The sequence below is a fragment of the Aotus nancymaae genome, unplaced genomic scaffold (assembly GCF_030222135.1).
Source record: "Aotus nancymaae isolate 86718 unplaced genomic scaffold, 86718_ANA_hifiasm-v0.15.2.pri h1tg000059l, whole genome shotgun sequence".
NCBI classification, from domain to species: domain Eukaryota; kingdom Metazoa; phylum Chordata; class Mammalia; order Primates; family Aotidae; genus Aotus; species Aotus nancymaae.
The window spans coordinates 54,881,209-54,902,070 of NW_026988473.1; the positions used below are offsets into that span (position 1 = coordinate 54,881,209).

Sequence of the window (20,862 nt, forward strand, 5' to 3'; positions counted from 1 at the left end):
AATCATTATTAGCTGCCAGATATTGTAAATGAGGAGGTCTTCAGATGACTTCAGCCTCTAGCCTTTGAAGTACATGAATTGATCCTGTTCCTGAGTGCAGCAAACTATGCTTTACCAAGCCTTGCCTGCACTGCAGAGTTGTGAGAAATAAAAAGTCACTATTTTAAACCACTATATTTGGGGTGTGTATTATTCATTTTCACACTTCTGATAAAGACATACCTGAGACTGGGCAATTTACAAAAGAAAGAGGTTTAATTGGACTTAAAAGTTCCACGTGGCTAGGGAAACCTCACAGTCATGGTGGAAGGCAAGGAAGAGCAAGTCATATCGTACATGGATGGCAGCAGGCAAAGAGAATGAGCACCAAGAGAAACAAGTTTCCCCTTGTCAAACCATCAGATCTTGTGAGACTTATTCACTATCATAAGAACAGTATAGGAAAGACCCACTCCCATAATTTAATGACCTCTCGCTGGGTCCCTCCCACAACACATGGGAATTATGGAAGATACAAGATGAGAGTTGGGTGGGAACACAAAGCTGAACCACATCGTTCCACCCCAGCCTCTCCTAATCTCACTTCTTCACATTCAAAACCAGTCACGCCTTCCCAACAGTCCCATGAAGTCTTAACTCATTTCAGAATTAACTCAAAAGTCCACAGTCCAAAGTCTCATGCGAGACAAGGGAAGTTCCTTCTGCCTATGAGCCCGTAAAACCAAAAGCAAGTTAGTTACTTCCTAGGTACGATGGGGATACAGGCATTAAGTAAATACAGCCATTGCAAATGGGAAAAATTAGCCAAAACAAAGGGGTTACAGACCCCACACAAGTCCAAAATCTTGCCGGGCAGTCAAATCATAAAGCTCCAAAATGATCTCCTTTAACTCCATGTCTCCCATCTGGGTCACGCGGATGCAAGAGGTGGGTTCCCATGGTCTGGGGCATGTCTGCCCTTGTGGCTTTGCATGGTACATCCTCCACCTGGTTGCTTTCATGGGCTGGTGTTTAGTGTCTGCGACTTTTCCAGGAGCATAGTGTAAGCTACCAGTGCATCTATCATTCTGGGGTCTGGAGGATGGTTGCCCTCTTTCATAGCTCCACTAGGCCTTGCCCCAGTCGGGACTCTGTGTGGGGGCTCGAACCCCATGTTTCCCTTCTGCACTGCCCTAGCAGAGGTTCTCCATGGCAGTCCCACCACTACAGCAAACTTCTGCCTGGGCATCCAGGCATTTTCATACATCTTCTGAAATCTTGTAAGGAAGATATTCAAAGATCAATTCAAAAAGTTTTCTGCAAAAGAAATTCAGCTGCAGAGGTGTTTGCTAGTGAATTATTCCAAGAATATAAGGGAGAAATAGAAAAATAAAATAAAAAATACTAATTGTACAAATACTTCCAAAGTGGGTGAGAAAAAAATACTTCCCAACTTATTTTGTGAGGCCACAAAACTTGAAAGGGAATTACAAAACAAGAAAAGTTAAAATGAAAATTCTCATTAACTTAGAGGCAAAACTTTCAAATAAAAACTCAGTATATTTAAAAATCATGCAATATATCTTACCACATTAGTAAAATGAAGAGAAAAACTTATTGTTCATATGAAAAAAGTGATGAATCTAAACTAATATTTATATTAACTGAGTAAACCAGAAATAGACAGGAAATTTCTCTTCAAAAATCACACTTAATGTTGAAATGCTTTAAATATTCCCTCTGCATTTGATGACCGGATAATGATACCTACCATCACCACTTCTACTTAACTTTGTATCTGAGACCTTAAGAATTTAAATGAGGCAAGAAAAGTAAAATACCTCAGCAGAGTAAAGGAAAAGAAAATAAAACTTAAAACTATTCACAGATGACATGACTGTGCATTTACACAATCAGGAAGAACAAGAGGCATAGCACTACATACAATAATTGACATGAATGAATAAATGATTATTAGTAGTTGGTATTATAAAGCAAGATAATTGGATACAAAAAGAAGTATTAAACTATCAATTGTATGTCTATAAATCAGTAACTAATTGAAAAATAAATTTCTAAAATGATATCATTTAAAATAGCATCAGAAATCATACAACTGGGAATCAAATGTGTGAAAAGTTTTGATAGAAAAAACTATTGATCATCAGAAATTAAGAAGACACATAAATACAGATATTTATCATGTTCATGAATTACAAGGTTTTACATTTTAAACAAGTAAGTTCTTTCAAAAATGGCATGTGTATCCAATCCCAAATCAACATTCTAGCAGGTTTTCCTGCAGTGGTTATCCTAAAATTTAGGTTAAAATGTGAAGTATCTAGAATTGCCCAAGTACTGCTGCAAAGGAATAGAGTTGAAGAGCTTATAATCCCAGGCATCAAATCATATTACAGAGATACAGTGCAGTATTGGTACAGGGAAAGACATATAGACAAATATGACACACCAGGAAATCTAGAAAGAAGCCCACATATAGGCATTTGATAGATATCAAAAGTGATATCACAATGCATTAACAAGAGAATGTTTACTTTAATAATGAATACCAGATCTGTTGGATATCCATATGGAAAGCAGCAAAATGATGAAGTGATTACAAAGGTAAAAGGGCACATCTCAATGGAATATAGGCAAAAGATTTGGAGAGGCATTTCTTAAAAGGGAATATCCAAACAGCATAAAATATGCCAAAAGTTGTTTCACCCTATTAGTCATAAAGAAATTAAAATTAAAACTCTAATGAAGTAACAGTGAACATCCATAAATAGAAATAACACTTGTAGAGAAAGATGTGAATTGATTTGATCTGCCATGTACTGTCATACACACTGTGGGAGTGTACATGGCTATGTATAATTTCTGTGGAAAACTTTTTGGCCATATCTACTAAAGCCAGACATAAACCTACTCAGTTATCCAGCAATTTCACTCTCAGGTATATAACCATTGAAAATGTATGCATATGTTTTGCATATGTTTTTTAAATGCTAAGCACAGTGATAATGATAGCAGAATTATTCACAACAGAAAACAAATGGGAGAAACAACAATATCCAAAACAACAGAAGGATAAGTTAATTAAGGTAAGGTATAGTCATACGCTGGAACATTATAAGGCAATGAAAAGGAAACAACTATAATTATACACACTCTGTGGATGAATTTCTCAGACATAATGTTAGTACAAATACAGCACTGATCCAATCAGGTAACGTTCAAAAGCAGGCAAAACTAATCTATTCGGATAGAAGTCAGGATAGTGATCACTTTTGAAGAGAAAGGAATAAAATGGTTGAAAGATCTTAAAAGGTGGTTTCTTCTGTTAGTAATTTTTCATTTCTTTTTCTGGATGGTGTATTCAAATGTAAAAATTCAACTGGTTTGCTTATAATTTGCATACTGTGATGTATGTATACTTCAATAAAAGAATTACTTACAAATATTTAAGGATAAGTTATTTATTTTACCTTCTATGCCTATGGTTTTCAGAAATGACCTAGCTATAAAATTTCTACTTGGGAAAATATTTTTAAATCATCAGACAAATCTGTGTTTGAATTTTACCTCTGATACTCACTATCTATATAAAGTTTAACAGGGTCCTTAACCTTTATGATTCTTAACTTCTAGACATATGAAGTTAAGACATCACTGTTTACTAACAGTAGCTAGAGGGAACCAAATCTCATGGCACATAGGTGCTCAGTAAATGAGGTTAGTATACCTAATCTTCATTTTATGTCTGAGGAAACGGAGACTCAGAGAGGTTAATCAAATTTTCCAAAGAATTACAAATAGCTATTAGAAAAAGCAGGATGAAGAGCACCTAGAATTCTGTCCTAGTACACTTGTATTTTAAGAATTCTCTATCTTTATATCACAAGTCCTACAATCCAAGGGTAATTAAATTGGTGTGTGTTAAGAATAGCATACATATTTTTTAAGTTTCCTGGTTGATGCTAAAGTACAGTCAGAACATTAGCATTATAATGACTGCATTATAATAAACATGGCTTATATTTCTAGTGCCAATTAAGTCATAAGATTTAGATAAATGAGCAGAATAGGGCCTGATTAACATATCAGTTGGCCCATTGCTTGGGAAGAACCTATGGAGTAGTTGAATAGAGATGGATTTGAGAATGGACATGTATCATCTTCGATACAGGCCAATGTGGAAATGTAGACATAGGGGCCTGGAAACTGGGCACACATTTTCCCCTCTTAATTTTCACCATCATTATTTTGGTAAACAGTGGTTTGCTTTCTTATCTTGCTAGCACACTAATAATCCAGTGACAATAGCATGCTTCTCTCTATTCTCCAGTGCCTAGACGACTAAATTTTCTATTCATATGTATGATTTGGTTTCTTTTGCTTCTCATTTAGTGTCCCTGTGGACCCGAAGTCACTTGGGTTCGTAAGTAAAACCCTCCTGAGATTGTACACCTCTGCCCTGTAATTTTCACAGATAAAGAGAGGGAGATTTTCTTTAATCTCTGTTTTTTTTTGTTTGTCCTCAGAGAGACCCAACTCTTACCAATGAGCCCACAGCTCAATTCCACCTTAGCATAAAGTTCATGGCTCCAGAACTGTAGTCTGTTCTTTCTCTGCTAGAAAAGAGAGAAGGCCCCTCTTTCTACATGAAACTGGTAAGAGGGAAGAAGGAATTGTTCATTGTGTTGACTTTGTGTTTTCTTACCTATTCACAAATAGTCATATGGGTTTACAGAGAAGACAGATAACATTAGGGTCCATCCTATCTTCATGGATCCATATAACACAAGGATATACCACCTTTAATAATTCACAGTTAAATATTTTAATTTTCTCAGATTCAACTGAAACTCAGAGAACTAGAGATAAGAAAATACAGAAAACTAGCATAAAGGGAATAATGACATGTGTACTTATTATAGGATATTTACTCTTATGAACTTAAACTTCACATTCTGCCACCTGCAATTTTTAAAAACTTGATTGAAAATTATAATATACTGAGTATTGCTATTATTCAATTTTATATCTTCCTAGAATTCATTTGAACAATATAAATGTATTAATTTATAAAATAACTTTTAGAATTTTAATTGAAATCCATTTTATGGCATTTCTGTTTTTACTAAGTCAACCACCTTTCTCATTCTCTGTCTCCTGAAAACTTCTACCAACTCCTCCAGCCATCACTTCTTACTTTTGAACAGCAGTAAATTTCCTCCTAATATTTCACAGAGCAAAATGTAGATACTGGGTAACACTTTTTCACATAACCCTCCACCAACCGACAATTTGCTACTCTCTAGTATCAATTGAAATGATGATCCTCATCTTTTTGAGGGCTAATTACTACCATTCTCTATATTCAATCATCTAGTATTTTTTAAGGACATTTATGTATCAATCAATTCTTCACATTCTACATTTTCAATTTTTCCCTATCTATTGTATCATTAACTTCAGTTTATGAATTTAGCCATTTCTCTGAATACTTCCCATTTTGTAAAAATTCTCCATCATCCTTCTTTCACTATGGTCTACTTCTCTCCTTGCCTTCACTACCATGTTCCAGAAATAAAATAAACCATACCTCTACTGCTAACCCTTTCATTCATTACCAAAGTCACTGTAGCAGGTTCTCAGTTTCCAACTGCATTTCCCAGGGTCACTAATGAGCTATTGGCTGCATTTGAATTTGCAATTCAACACAGTTGTTCACATAATAGCAGTTCATGTTAGTCTATATACTACGTTCTCTTGGTTACTATAGTTTCCATAAAACCAGTGTCATCTTGCTTTAATAGATATGGTCCTTTGCAATCTTCTAGAGAGTTCTGTCTTCATTGGTTTTCCCTTGTAAATCTACTCTCTGTGGTTGTTCACCTTTGGTGGTGGATGAAAATAACACATATGCAGTTCTAACATCCAAATCTGTATTACTGGCAATTATCTGGAGATCTGTGTCTGCAGATTCATACCCACATGGTCACTGCAGAATTGAGGATACTTTTAAATATCTTTCTCTTATTCATTTCACTCAAACATATTCAAAATTAATGTACTTATCTTTTAACCAAGTCTTTATTCATAGGATCTTATGATATTATGGAGCTCAAGGTTTTATAGATATAAAAACATTATCCTAAAATGATATAAAATAAGCACATATTTTCCTTGAATTTTAGGTTAAATAGGTGTATATATATTTGCTGACTATGAATGATAGATGAACATTATACTTTAATTTAGAGGTTTCTCAATGATGCAGCTCTTCTCCATAACCTTGGATAACTCTCCTAACCAAAAGAAAATTGTCTAAGTATTTTGCATAACACTGTAATGTATCACTTCTGTAGGATGGGAGCATTATGAGGACAAATGCTGCAAAACCAGGACACCATGGAAATCCTAAGCAACTTGACATCTAAATTTCCAACCTTCTTGTTGACCAGCATTCCTGGCCTAGAGTCTGCCCATGCCTGGATCTCCATTCCTTTCTGTTGTCTTTACGCCATTGCCCTCTCTGGGAACACCATGATCCTGTTCATCATCATTACCCAGCAGAGTCTCCATGAACCCATGTATTATTTTCTCTCCATGCTGTCAGCCACTGATCTGGGCTTGACTGTTTCTACATTGTCAACAACATTAGGTATCCTCTGGTTTGATGTCCATGAAATTAGTCTAGATAGCTGCATTGTCCAGATGTTTTTTCTTCATGGATTCACTTTTATGGAATCTGGTGTGCTGGTGGCTATGGCCTTTGACCGTTATGTGGCCATCTGTGATCCTCTGAGGTACACTACCATTCTCACTAATTCCAGAATCATTCAGATGGGTCTCCTAATTATTACACGTGCTATAGTACTAATGGTGCCACTAGTTTTGCTCCTTAAGCCTCTCTATTTCTGTAGAATGAATGCCCTTTCCCACTCCTACTGTTACCATTCAGACGTGATTCAATTAACATGTTCAGACATTCAGGCTAACAGCATCTGTGGATTAATTGATCTTATCCTGACCACTGGAATAGATACGCCATGCATCGTCCTGTCGTATATCTTAATTATTCACTCTGTCCTCAGAATTGCCTCCCCTGAAGAACAGCACAAGGTCTTCAGCACCTGTGTCTCCCACATGGGAGCAGTTGCTATCTTCTATATCCCCATGCTGAGCCTGTCCTTGGTGCATCGCTATGGTCACTCAGCCCCCAGAGTGGTCCATTCATTGATGGCCAATGTATACCTGCTTTTGCCCCCTGTGCTCAACCCCATCATCTACAGTGTAAAAACAAAACAGATCCGCAAGGCTGTACTCAGTATGCTGCTTACAAAATGAACAGACATAATGTTATTTGATAAAAACCTGACATAAGTGACTTGCACTGTAGAAAAGCAAACTTGCTATCTTACTGGCTATTGCATGTGGGTTTTAAAAATATTTTTCATTCATTCAACAGACAATAATACGTTGTATATTTGGTCATAAAATATAGTATGATATATCATCCAAGACATCTGTAGTGTAATTAGGAAAATAACAATAATGAAATGACAAAATGATACTCCTGGCAACTAACATGTATTAACTCTTTGTTTCAGGTTAGGTGTTCTACTAACTGCTTTTAAGACATATCCCATTTATTCTTCCAAAACAGCCAAATGAAATATATATTACTATTAGTGATATATTACAGATGATGAAACAGATTTATAGACATTTAGGCCACCAAAGGCCATGTAAATAACATGAGGCACAGTTGAGATTTGAACTCAGGTGTTCTGTATCTCAAATGCTATGCTCTTCACCACTGTATTATATCCTCTGCCAAAGTCATCTAGCAGAAATGTTTTAAGATCAAAAGTACGACCTGGATCTCCATGGTTCCATCCCATCTTAAAAAGCTGTAGTAACCTGCTTAGAATATACTTTAGCTGTTTTCTTCATGGATAATTCATAATACAAAACGCAAAAATAGCTATGTCATGGCATGCAAGTCATTAGCCCGTGTTGGACATTCCAAATAAAAGCTTTAGGGATGAGGCACACCTGCTAATTTATTGCAGGGAATGGGAACTTGAGAGAACTAGAAACGAATCTAAAGTAAATTACAAGGAAGTTTGGAACAGATGTTCTGAACCTTTTTCTGCACTAGGATCCCTTAGAAATCTAATGAAATTCATGGACCTTCTCCATAGATAAACTTACATTGTTTTCCATAAGTTTCAGAGTTATAACAAATGCCATTAAAGACCTATGTGGCTCCTTAACCAACTAAAGAACCAAGGTAAAGAATTCATGGTTCTCACCTATACACAGTTTTACAGAGATAGACCCAATGTTTGGTTTCTGAAAATGAACTCATAGTAACTCTTTGGATTTCAGAGACAGAAGCTTAAAAATGTCAGTTGCATATAATGGCAGAACAAAATCAGTGGGAATGGAGATGAGAACCTAAAGGCAGTCACGCATCAATTTTATTGCCACTGGAAAAGTAGTGATAGATGGAAGAAATGTTCCATGTACCCCACAAATATGGAGGGCAGCAGTGTGCTGGAGAGAGAGCACACCAGCTTGAAAGAGCCTATTTTTGCATACCTTTCTAACTATTCATTACATGATGTCATATTAGTAGCTTTAAATCACTGATAATGAAAATTTTTATACCATATAAACTAGTATTACATACTGTATGTAATACCATTGTTCAATTTAATTTAATAGCATTGATAATTTTTTCTGTTTTTAAATATTCAGTTTATCAGCACACAGTGACTGCAGGTATATTTTACGTTTGACCTAATGGGAAACAACAAAAATTAAAAGAGTAATAAAGAGTATTACTGTGCACTCATGAAGGTAAAAATCTTGTGTTTAAAACATCAACATGAACAAAAAAACATGAAATAATAAACTTATTGGGGTGATAATTCAAAAGTAAAATTTTACTTTTTGTTTATGTTGACTTCTGAGTTGAAAGAGTATTCAAATGTGAATGCTGGAGAGGACTATTTTGTAAGAAACTCTGGAAAAGTGTAAGAAATATTGTATGACAATTTTACTAATCATGGAAAAATTATCTTCTGAGTTTTAAGGTCTATTTGTATACAGGAATGAAAACTATAAAACACAAACTTCCTTTCTGTTTTTCCTCTACTTCAGCTTGCCTCAGGTAAACATAGATTACAAGAGTTGTATTAGTAGCTTTAAAAACACCTTTTGGCAAAACAATGCCATTATGCAAATGAATTCATTTATTGATTTAGTTTACAAATTTGGCTATACTTCCTGACTTTTATATTTGAGAGTCTTTTTCCTGGGTAATTCTATATGCCTGTTAGCTGCTTGGAACATCAGAAAGATATATGTGGTAAAATAATGTAATATATACAAACATTATTAGAATAAGCACTCATTGCAATATTACAAACTGACAGCACAGTGACTAGCAGAAGATTTTTTAAATTGTAATACTTTATCCAAGCAGAGTTTACTGCAAAAATGAAGATAATAAAGAAAGAATGAGAGAGAGAAACTGTGGGAGGAAAGAAAAAATGGAGAGAGAAAAGGATAAAAAACAGAAGGAGAGAAGGAAGGAAGACAGAGAGCAAAGGAAAGAGGGAGGGAAATGAAGGATGCAACTTAAGTAAGTTTCCCACAGCCGATTTGTTACACCAAGCAAAGATACCCATTTACTGTTGGTGAGTTAATTAAATCACTTTTTATTGTAGCAGCAGAACATCTATAGCCAGAAAGAATGAACTTATTTAAGACTATGTCTATCTTATTGTCAGAGTCAAAGAACTCCTCAAATATTTGAGTACTCAACCCAAGCAGGTCTGTGATGTTACATCTGTATGCTGGGGAAAAACGTAGTAACGTGAAACATTGAGTAGAAACATCTAGGTGAGTGATCCATAAAGACATTGATTATGCAGAAATCCTTCTAACCCTTGGGCTTGCAGAGGTGGCCCACACTTCTCTGATAAGAACAATCATTTCCACCATTTCCCATAACTCCATCTCCTGGTGCTGCCTCCATCTCCTGTACTGGCCACCAGAATGAACACTAGCATTAAATTCCAGCAACAAATCTGTTGGGAATATGCTGGGCCTAGTAAAATAAGAAAGAGATTATAACATGAAGAATAGCAAAAATTAGCAAGTATTTTATGGCAAGAATCCACGAAATGCCCTCAGGATTGAAGCGTGAGAATGTTGATCAAGAGGTCAGAATAGAAGACTATATTGGCAAGAAAGCATCAATATAGGGCCATTTATTTGGAATACAAATTTTAACACCTTAACAAGAACACCAAGGAATGTGGCTAATTTACTATTGAGTTACAATTAGCTAGAAAAAGTGTTGGACAACATTCAGCACATCAGAAATGACTGTACTGCCCCAGTAGATGGGAAAGGAAAGAATATAGAGGCTGATGACAGTGTGCATGCTGGAATAGGCAGATTGTGTAAAGGTGGAAGACTCATCATACACTTTCCATAAAAGTGTACAGAGGACACATCATTCAGAAGCCACTGGAAATGAGATGTGAAAATGATACCAGCATATCTAAGAAGCTGAATAGTAGCTCTTTTCTGCTGATCAGGGAGGCCAGCAATAGCCAGTAACCAAGCCAGGCTACCCATGCATATGAGGAGGCCTTGACGTAATAGAAGCCTGGTAGCAGTGGTTAACCACCAAAAGCCAGAGCTACAATTATCATAGGAACCAACAAGATTGGAAGGGTAGACAAGCAGGCTTACCAAGCAAGTTGGTGTGCACATGGATAATAGAGCATAACCTCCCTGGGCCAAAATAGACGAGGAGTCAACAAGGGGTTACGTAACGTTTACTACAAAAAAAAAAAAAGAAAAAAAAAAAAGAAAGAAAGAATAGAGGAGTGAGAGCTGTCAGTCTTTGATGTAGGCTTGACCTTGAGTTAAAGAGAGAAAGAAAGTTTGGGTAGAGAGAAACATCCTAGACTGTATTGCAGTTCTGAACAGATTTAGTCAAGGCTATTGGGTATCCTCAAATCAAAATTCCTGTCTGCAGAGTTCTGTGCCTTCTAGAAACGGACCTACCTCAGTTTCTCTGCCACAGTCAGTGACTGCCTAGAAACAGCTCCTGGGAAATGGGGCTTACATAGAATATGGTAATGAACTAGGGTTGTTGGTGCTTATAATCTGACATATGAAGAGAATATTTTAATAACCATCATATGTGTGGAATTAAGAGGAAAACAGGGAAGGAGTTACAAGGAGAAACCAACCAACCAAACCTTGAGACAAAGAGAAGCCAGAGCAGCTGTAGGCTGCTCAACAGAAATTTGAGAGTTTCATGTGTCTCCCTTGAAGTTTCAAATACTCAGGAAATGGGGTTTCAGCATAAAGGATATGTGAAAATTTGTGTATTCTTTTTACAACTTTTTCATAGCTTAGAAATTATTTTGAAATATAATGTTAAAATTATCCTAAGAGAGCATCTCTTTAACCCTGCTTGGGTCAGATACCTAACTGTCTAGTATTAACCAATCAGGTCATGTGCACAGGCCCAGTATATTAGACCCATTTCTATTCTGGGGTCTATTATCAGAAAAGGGGAGATTTTTTTTGTCAAAGAACTAGCCAGTACCAGTCACCTACCTGTCTTTACCCAAAGAAGTGCACTAAGAACATTCAATTAATGACATATATTTTAAGGCAATGGTCATTATCCTGGGTATTAAATTGAATAAGCAAAAGAATATTGACAACTTTAAAATTTCCCTTTTAGCAAAACTGCTTAAGGCAAAAGTAATAAGGATTACAATATTATGATTAGATGAATAACAAAACAGTTACATAAAATTATGGAGTAAACAAATTTATTAACCTGCCACATCTTTCCTGCAGCTCCACAGCAAAGAATGAGACATTTTGAAGCAAAGATTAAAAAGTAATAAAGATTAAAATTTTACTTTATTAGGCAGAGGCACAGTAAAATATCCCTTCTGTATAATTTAGATGCTTTATAAAATTATCCTGTTTATTATATTATAGAATTACTTATTCAGACGGCTTTAGGAATCCAATTTTTATTTTAGGAATCAAATTTAATGCTAAATACTTAAATACTAATAACAAATAGTGCTACATACCATTAAACTTTAATATAACTAATAATTATTCATCTGTGACAATTTAGGAGAATTAAAAAATGTGCAAAAACATCTACAAAAAATCTATAGCAACTTGTCTGTGTTTCTGTACCATTGCTCTGTTTCATAAACAGAAAAACCCATTAGCCAAAATTAATTTCCACATAATTATGCATTTATTTGTTGAGTTAGTATTTATCAACACCTATGAAATATGAAAATAAATAAAGCATGCTGTGGAAGGGCATATACTCTCATGAAGCATTTCTAACCATGTCTTCCTACTAAAATTATCCACATGCCCTTCAGTACCTCAAATTCAGCAAGTCCAAACCCAAATTAATTAGTTTCTTTTATTAGTAATCTGATTCTGTTTTGATAAATGAAATTATTCCTGATCACAAAAGATGTAAAGTTGCAATTTTCTTTCATTGAAGAAAACTGACTATGCCCTCCTCAGACCTCTGGCAACATGTCTTTCTCTTTTAATTTCTATTTGATCAAAGCTGAGAATTTCTGATCTCCCTTTGTGATGCCACCCTTTGTTCACCCAACCAAGCCTGATTTATCAATGTCCTGTTTGACCACTGCCTCTATTTTCACCATTCAAACTGGTAACGTTTAACATAAATACAGTTCTTTGATGCCAATTTTATATTATTTCTCACTGCCCGATTCATCATTCTGTGTCCTGGGAATCTCTTAGGCACATTCTATCAAATGCTCTCCTTATTCTAATTTATCCTCGACATAGATTTCAGATTAATCTTATAATGAAATTACAATATTGGTTAATATAGCCTTCAATATTTTCTCTTGCTCTCCAAATTGTAAATAAATTTCACCTGCCAAGAAGATACTAAATCCCAATCCCGTGTACTGTTCTTTAAAATTTTGAGGGATTATGTCATCACTCTGCTGAAACAGAAACTGATATCAATTGCTATGTCTTTTCTTTGAGCTACAGTTATTAGCAAAGCAGTTTTGGGGTTTCCTGGTTCTATAACACAGGGTTCTTGGAACTTTGCTCTAGGCAAAGAAAATACGTGAACTATTTGCCTCCCACTCTAGTAAGTCTCCTTTTTCTCCGTTTTTCCACTTTTCTAAAAGTGTATAACAAAGAAACAAGTATGATTTTTATCTAAGTTCTACTGAATAAACTTGCTAGATCAACCAGAAGTTTCATTTCCTCTGAAAATATACTGACTGATAATAGCTGCCAGTTGAATAATTACAACTTATTTTCTAAATAGCAGTTTCTCACTGGTCCCAATAAGTGATCTGTCAGCTGTCAGTGTTTTTATCTTGACTATCTTGATTATTATAATATAATTTGGATTAAAGACATAGTTCATGCAAAGAAGATGATGTGGAATTTCAATTTGTAAAACTATACTAAAAGGCCCTAACTGTACATTGAAATGTGAATAAAGTACATCTATAAGTTGGAAGCTTAAATAAAATGCTCAATGTAGGTTAAAATAGTTTTTCTGATTCCTCTATGTAATCAACCTTATTCAAAAGCAAACCTAACCATTAACCAAAATAGAGTTGGATAAAATGACTTCTATTGTGTTTGTTTATATAATTCTCTTTTCTATACTATGAAATAGATTTCAAGAGAGGGGAATAAATTAATTCAGTAATATTACTGACCACTGATTTTATGTCAAGCATGGTGTTCATCAGTACTTGTCAAGTAAATATTGAAATGTGCTTTAGCTTGAACAGCTAAGATTAAATAATATAATGTATCTGACTAGAAAACAGTAATCACTATACAGAAGTGAATCAATATAATCCTTGAGGAAAAGGCAGATCTTTTTTTTTTTTTTCTGGTAGTTGCTTCCACTTGAGTTCCCAACCTGCTAAAACTTTTTTCCTCTGTTGAAAAGTCAGCTCCCATGGAGCCCTCGACCTGATCATTCGGTTTTGCAGCTTGCTTTCAAATTGTAGGAATCCATTTGCTCATTCTAACAGACATTTAAAATACATATACTATGGAACTGGCATTATGCTATTACCTGAAGATACTTCCAAATCATCTAGCAACCAAAGTACACAAAAATGTATATAACACATTATCAAGAAACATATAGCAAAACAAAAACCTAGAAAAAATACTAGACTCTCATCTTAAGTGCCTTACACATCGCCAAAGCAATGATTCAATTTCATTTTTAATTGAAACCTGTACACACAAACTTCCTGTGTCAATATGTTTAGTTTCCCTGATGTGATTTTTCTCCACTTAAGCATCCACAATTCCTGATGGTAACTAACTCATCCAAGGGGAAAAGAAGTCCAGTGTAACAGCATGGTGCAAAAATCCCACAGAGGCACACTTATCTCAGCTGAGTAAATGACTCTACAATTAAGATTCCTTTTAAGTTTTCCATTCATAGAGGTAAATGGGTCACCTTCTTATACCCCACTCTGAGTAAGAGCAAGAGAAGCTCTCCTCCCTTTCTGAAGTCCAAATCAAGTAGCTGCTCTCAGATCAGAAACAGGACTTAACTGTGTCTTTAACAAATGCCCTTGATGACTTCTAAACATCATAAGTGATTTAGCATAGATCAACACAAGGAAGAATTTATTGGAAGTGAAATTAAAGACAAAAATTTACCTAGTCTTCTGGCGTTTCTCCTTCAACACTGCTATTTGCATCCCTTCCAATTCTCCACACCTTGAAAGGTAAGGCTCTTCCCGCTTACCCTCGGTCCCTGACCTCCAAGCCCTTTGAGTTTCAGACTCCACTCACTCTCCACTGTTTTGTTCACTTCTGTGGTCCTGGTGCCTATTCAGAAATCCTGAATTCCATATAGATGTTTTGTTTTCATCCATTAAGCTAATCATAGCAAAAATTATGCTTCTTATATGTAGGTATTTCCTGCCATACATAATAACCAAATCCCAAAATAAAGTCACTGGTACACTATCACACCGTCACTATCACTATATTATATTTTGAATTGGTTTACACCTATGCCAGAACATTTATTCTAGTCTGTCTCTTAGGTCTGCATCAATCTGATGCATTTCCTTTTAATTTGGTTCTCAGCACCAGAGAGATAGAGTGGCACAGTAAAAATGACCACAGTCAGACAGTCCTGGATTAGGATCAGACAGTCCTGGATTCACACAATGGCTCCATGAAATCTATCAATGACATCAATAAGTCATTCACTCTAACCTCACCTGAAAATTGGGAATATTAGTCACAGCCTATTAAAGATGCTGTTAAAGTTACACAGGTAGAGATATGCAGCAAGGAACCTGGCTCAATGCTAATTTTTCTTCTCTCTGAGAATATTATATCCATCCTCTTATCTATTTTCCCATGTTCCAACTGGCTAATATTTTGGCCCAAGCCCCAAACATTGAGGCTCTTTATCTCAGTGCCTCAGCTTATCATGCGCTTGGTACAGTCATTGCTCTCCCTCCATGTAGTTGGTTAGCTTTGTAACATTACACAGATGCTGTTTCTAAATTCAGAAAAAAATATAATAAAGGATTCATCTCAAATCCTTCTTTATAAGGAGGCAAATAAATTTATTAATTAATTAAATGAATTTAGTCCATGGCATTTTCAATCACAGAAATGTCATTTTGTCATTCTAGGGAGACTCTACAAAATAAGTGTGCCAGTTGCTTTGACAAATCATACGATGATAACTGATTTTTCTCCAAAGTAGGATTTAACTCCAGATTTGTCTTTACCTGAGATGACTAATACTCTAAAAAATCTGACTTCATATTCCTCTTTGTCTTGTCTTTGCCTAAATAAAATACTCTTTATCTTGAGCACCCTTACTGCTTAGGGGCTAGATAAGGATAAGCTCCTTGTGATCTTTTCCTGAAACCTATAGGCACAGATTCCAACTCATGCCTAATTACACCCATGAGTTTCAGCAATGGAAATTAAGATTTGACTAGTGAGAGGCTGACTGGGTAGTGGCAAATGCAGGAAGGGTATCAGGCCCAGACTGTGGCCTACCTTGAGACCAAGCTCAGGACAGCCATCCTCTTTTGTGCACTCTAGAGATGATAAGAAACAACCCATGTACAAGCTGGTGATATTTTTGTCCTTGAATTAAATGAAGAAACACTACATTGGAAAATATCAACGGAGCTAATAAGTTAAAAACATAGATGTTGTTTCTTTCCTAGTAATCACAGAATATAGCAATCTGTTCTAAGCTCTTTTAGTACAAATGAGAAATAAAGCCAGTTTCTACACTTGAGGAATTAGAACAGTCTCATATGTAATATTTTAATCTGTCTATAAACATTGTTTATTACCTTGAAACTAAAAGGTTATTTTGAGGGTTAAGTGTACAAAGTTGGCACTCAATATTTATTATTCAAAGAAATAATTAGCAAATGATGAAGGAATAATTTATATATATGTATACATGTCATGCACACTAGCAACAGTGGCTTTTGTCAATACTACTAGTAACTTCAGAGAAATTAAATTGTTGATTGAAAGGAAATGAAGTCTTAAGTGCTTGAAAAATGACGAATTTTACTTAAACACTCTACAACATAAGTGTACCAGTTTTCCTGCAGCCTAACAATCCTTACTAATCTTTGTCAAGGTTAATAACAATTGTTTCAATTAGCATTTCTTTGGCTAACTATGAGACTGAAAAGTCTTCCTGTATTAACTACTAGTGCTTTGGAGAATTCCATTTTTAATTCTTTTTGCCAAACTTTTTGTCATTTTTTTATAAAAGTTATATAGTAAACACATTATTCAATTGAATGTTACATATGCTTCAAATATTTCCCCAAATTTATAATTACCCTTTTTAATTTGTGGAATTTTTTTTTGCTATAAAACAATTGTTTGAATTTTACCAAATCAAATGTTTACCTCTACAATTTATATCTTTGGTTTTATATTTAGAAATTTTTTTCTACTACAGGATTATATAAATATTTACCTGTATTTTATTCTAAAATATTTGTGACTTTTTGATATTTTCATATTTAACCATCAGAAAACAATTTCAGTGTGTATTGTGGTGACATGCTTTATTTTAGTTTTTTTTTTTCAAATGGATGACCAGTTTACCTAACTTCTTGTACTCAATAACTCACTTTATTTCTACCAGTTTTAAAGTCTACCTTTATATGTAACTAAATGTTCACTTGTGCCTCTTCTTGTGCTTTTAATTCTGTCTCAGAGGTAAACACTGCCCTACTTACTTTTTTTGAAATGTTTTCTAGTTATTTCATTAGACTTGATCATACAATATGTAATATTCTACTTTCACTCAGCATAATATATTTGGGGTACATTCATGATATAGTACTTATTAGTAATTTTTTCCTTTTTTGCTGAATAGTTTTTTAGCCTGAGGGTATTCCACAGTTTGTTCACCAGTTAATCAACCGTTTCAATTCTGGGCTATTATGAATAATGTTGTTACAAACATTTGTATACATGTATTGTGTGTACATATGCTTTCATTTCTCTTGGTAGAGTCCAAGGAGTATAATTTCTGAACCATATGGTAAGTTTATGTTTCAATTTTTAAGAAACTGTAAATCTGTTTGTCAAAGTGGGTGTATCATTTTACACTTCCGCAAGCAATGTATTACGTGCTCAGTTTCTCCACGTGCTTATCGACACTTTGTATTTTCCCTTTTTTTCCTTTCCTTTCCTTTCCTTTTCTTTTTCTCTTTCTTTTTTTTTTTTTTCTCTCTCTCTCTCTCTCTCTCATTTATAGCCATTCTAGTGGGTGGATAATGGTATTTTTTTGCAGTTTAAATTTTTATTTCTTAATTTTAATTTTATTTTCCTACTGCTCATCTTTTCTTGTGCCTATTAGTCATTTTTGTACATGTTTTGGTGAGATGTCTATTCAAATATTTTGTCCATTTTTAATTGGATTGTTCGTCTCTTTATTGAGTTGTAAAAGTTCCTTATATTTTTTCTATGAGTTTTTATGCAAACATTTTCTACCAGTCTCTTTTCTCTATTCTTATTTTCTTAATGGTGACTTTTAAATTGTACCATTTTTGTTTAAAATCTGATATTGATCATTTTATTTAATGGCTCAGACTTTTAGTATGGTATCTAATAATGTTTTGCCTAACCCAAGGTCATAAAATCTCCAGCACTTTTTTCTAGAAATTTTTTATTTTTAGCTCTTACATTGAGGTCTGTAATCCATTTTGAGCACCATTTGTTGAAAAGTCTATCCTTTCTCTCATTTAATTTTCTTGACACCTTTGTTACAAATCAATTGGCTATAATGTAAGGATTTAAATCTGAACTCTCCAATTTGTTCTATTAATCTATATGACTGTCCTTATGCTATGTGTCTTAATTGCACTGACTTAATGTTAAGCTTTGAATCCTGGTAGTGTAAGTACTCCAAATTGTTTCTTCTATTCCAAAATTGTAAGTCTTTTGCATTTCCATATAAATTGTAGAATGAGTGTCAATTTTTACAGAAAAAAAAATGATCTGTTGATATTACATTGAATTTATAGATCCATTAAGGGAAAACAGCCATTCCAATGCTATTGAGTCTTCTAATACATTTACATATGATGTCTCTCCACTTATTTATATCTTTTAAAATATTTCTCAGCAATGCTTTGTAGACATCAGTGTCTTGGTTGTGTGTGTGTGTGTGTGTGTGTGTGTTTGTAATTTTTTTAACATTATACTTGTAGCAAGGATTATTGTCAAACTCTACTCACTAGGCCAAAGACCCTCGTGGTGGTAGTGAAAAATTTGACCCTCACATAGCACACTACCCACACTTACAAGTTTATCAGTCAGTTAGGGCCCCAGCTCCAAGTTCTAATAACGTGCAATCTCCATTTGCTTTCACATATTTCAATCTTCTTCTGCATCATCCATGGCATGTTTTGTAAAGGACTTTTTTTTAATATTTTAATTTTTTGGTGAAACCAGCTTAATTTCCATTTCTTTATAAGAAATCCATATTTTCTGCCTGAAAGCTTGTAATTTTTAAAAAACGTATTTAAGTCAAATATTTTATGCTTGTTCTCATCTTCCTGATTTTACCTGGAATACAACGAGCCCTTTCATCCTCCATGCACTGGAGTCTTTCCTTTGGAACAGTCATTTTTATTCTATTTATTTTTGTTTACTTTACCTGAGACCCTAGTTATCTGTATGTTGGCTTTTCATTTTGTGACCTTCCCAAATACAATTTTCTCACTATTTTATTTTCACTGTATTTTTTCTGTGCCTCATGAGAAAATTTTTCAAATGCATTCTCCAAATTGAACTAACCTGGTTACTGTGCCTTGACTGTTTTTGATTATATCCAATGTGTACTTTAATTTTATTTTTTTAGTATTTTATTATTTTGACTTTTTGTCCAGCATATTCTTTGTTTTCCCATAATACTATACGATGCTATTACCTACATTACCTTAAGGATGTTTTCTTGTTAGTTCCGCGCACGTTTTTATATCTATGACACTGATAACTGAGTCATTGTGATGTGATAGGTAATATGCTACATGACTTACAGACATTATTACATTTCTTTTTGTTTGTTTGTTTGTTTTGTTTTGTTTTACTTTTTTTTTACATTTCTTTATATATGCTCATGCTTTGGATTTTTCAGATGCTGTTCCTTTATTAATGAAATATTTTAAAGATTCATGCTAGTATTTTTTTCTTTATATACTCTCTAGTGCAAAACAAGATCTCTTCAGTCTTTTTTTTTTTTCTTAAAAAAATCTATGTATGGGGCTTGCTCATTGTTGCTGTCCCAATAAGCATTGTTATATGGAATGCAGTTTCTGGTATAATTCCCAGTTTCTAGCAGCCTGCAGATAACATTCAACCAATACTGTATAGTTCTTTGCCAGCTTAAAATCATAGGGGAAATTTATAAACCTAAATTCCCAAAATATGCTGTTTTATTTTGCTCCCTTCTGTACATGAGCTAATACTAATTTCAAAATTCAATGTATCTCTACCAATGACACCCCTTATACCATTATTTTTGGCTATTTTTCTTGAGATGAGGTGTCTGATACAAGAATAAAGTCCTTGTTACTTTATAGTTAAGCATCCTACAAAAATAAATGCCTATTTCTCACCTTTTTATCTTAGTACAGACTCTGCATTCCTTAGTAAAGACTACGGAGATGTATAAATTGTGGCACTATATTTTGACCTTATATCTGTCCACATCCATTTCCATTTCCATCAGTCTGGAGAAATTAACCATTTCCAAATTCTCTGGATTTAGAATATCCAGCAGTTTTAGTATCAGTGCTGCTTTCATTTAATTTTTTATTCGTGTTGAAAATTTAATAAAAAGTTGGGAGAGACTCTTTCAGATAGTGCCAATTAAAATCACTTTAAAATGCAAGTCTACATCTTAGAAAAAACTGATAGCAACATGGTGTGTGAACTAGAAAGAGTCAAAAACAGAAATTAGTGATCAACAGATGAAAGGTAAGAGTATATGCAGATTTCTGAATTAAGCAATTTCATATATGAAGCTACCATAGATTTATACATCTACTACAGATCTATAGAGCTACCACAGAGCTATTAATCAAAGTGGGGAAAATAGAATATACAAGTAGTCGTTCTGTGATGAAGACTGAATTTAGATGCAATCATACTGTGTTTGAGCTTGCTTTGAGATATTTAAGGTGGAAGAATCTAAGAGTTAGGCACGTGGCTCTAATATTCAGGAGATTAGTGTGA

General features: G+C 34.4%; 1 protein-coding gene and 1 non-coding gene across 2 annotated transcripts; one reads left to right on the forward strand and one right to left on the reverse strand.

Annotated features, from left to right (window-relative positions):
• The first annotated feature begins 6,378 nt into the window (after positions 1 to 6,378).
• On the forward strand, positions 6,379 to 7,338 carry LOC105720350 (olfactory receptor 51F1). Its single transcript, XM_012456818.2, has one exon. The coding sequence runs from the start codon at positions 6,379 to 6,381 to the stop codon at positions 7,336 to 7,338; it is 960 nt and encodes a 319-aa protein (XP_012312241.2).
• An 11,487-nt stretch (positions 7,339 to 18,825) lies between these two features.
• LOC135270304 (small nucleolar RNA SNORA62/SNORA6 family) lies at positions 18,826 to 18,978 on the reverse strand. The gene has a single exon (XR_010338464.1). It is a non-coding gene; the product is annotated as a small nucleolar RNA SNORA62/SNORA6 family (small nucleolar RNA).
• Positions 18,979 to 20,862: the final 1,884 nt, after the last annotated feature.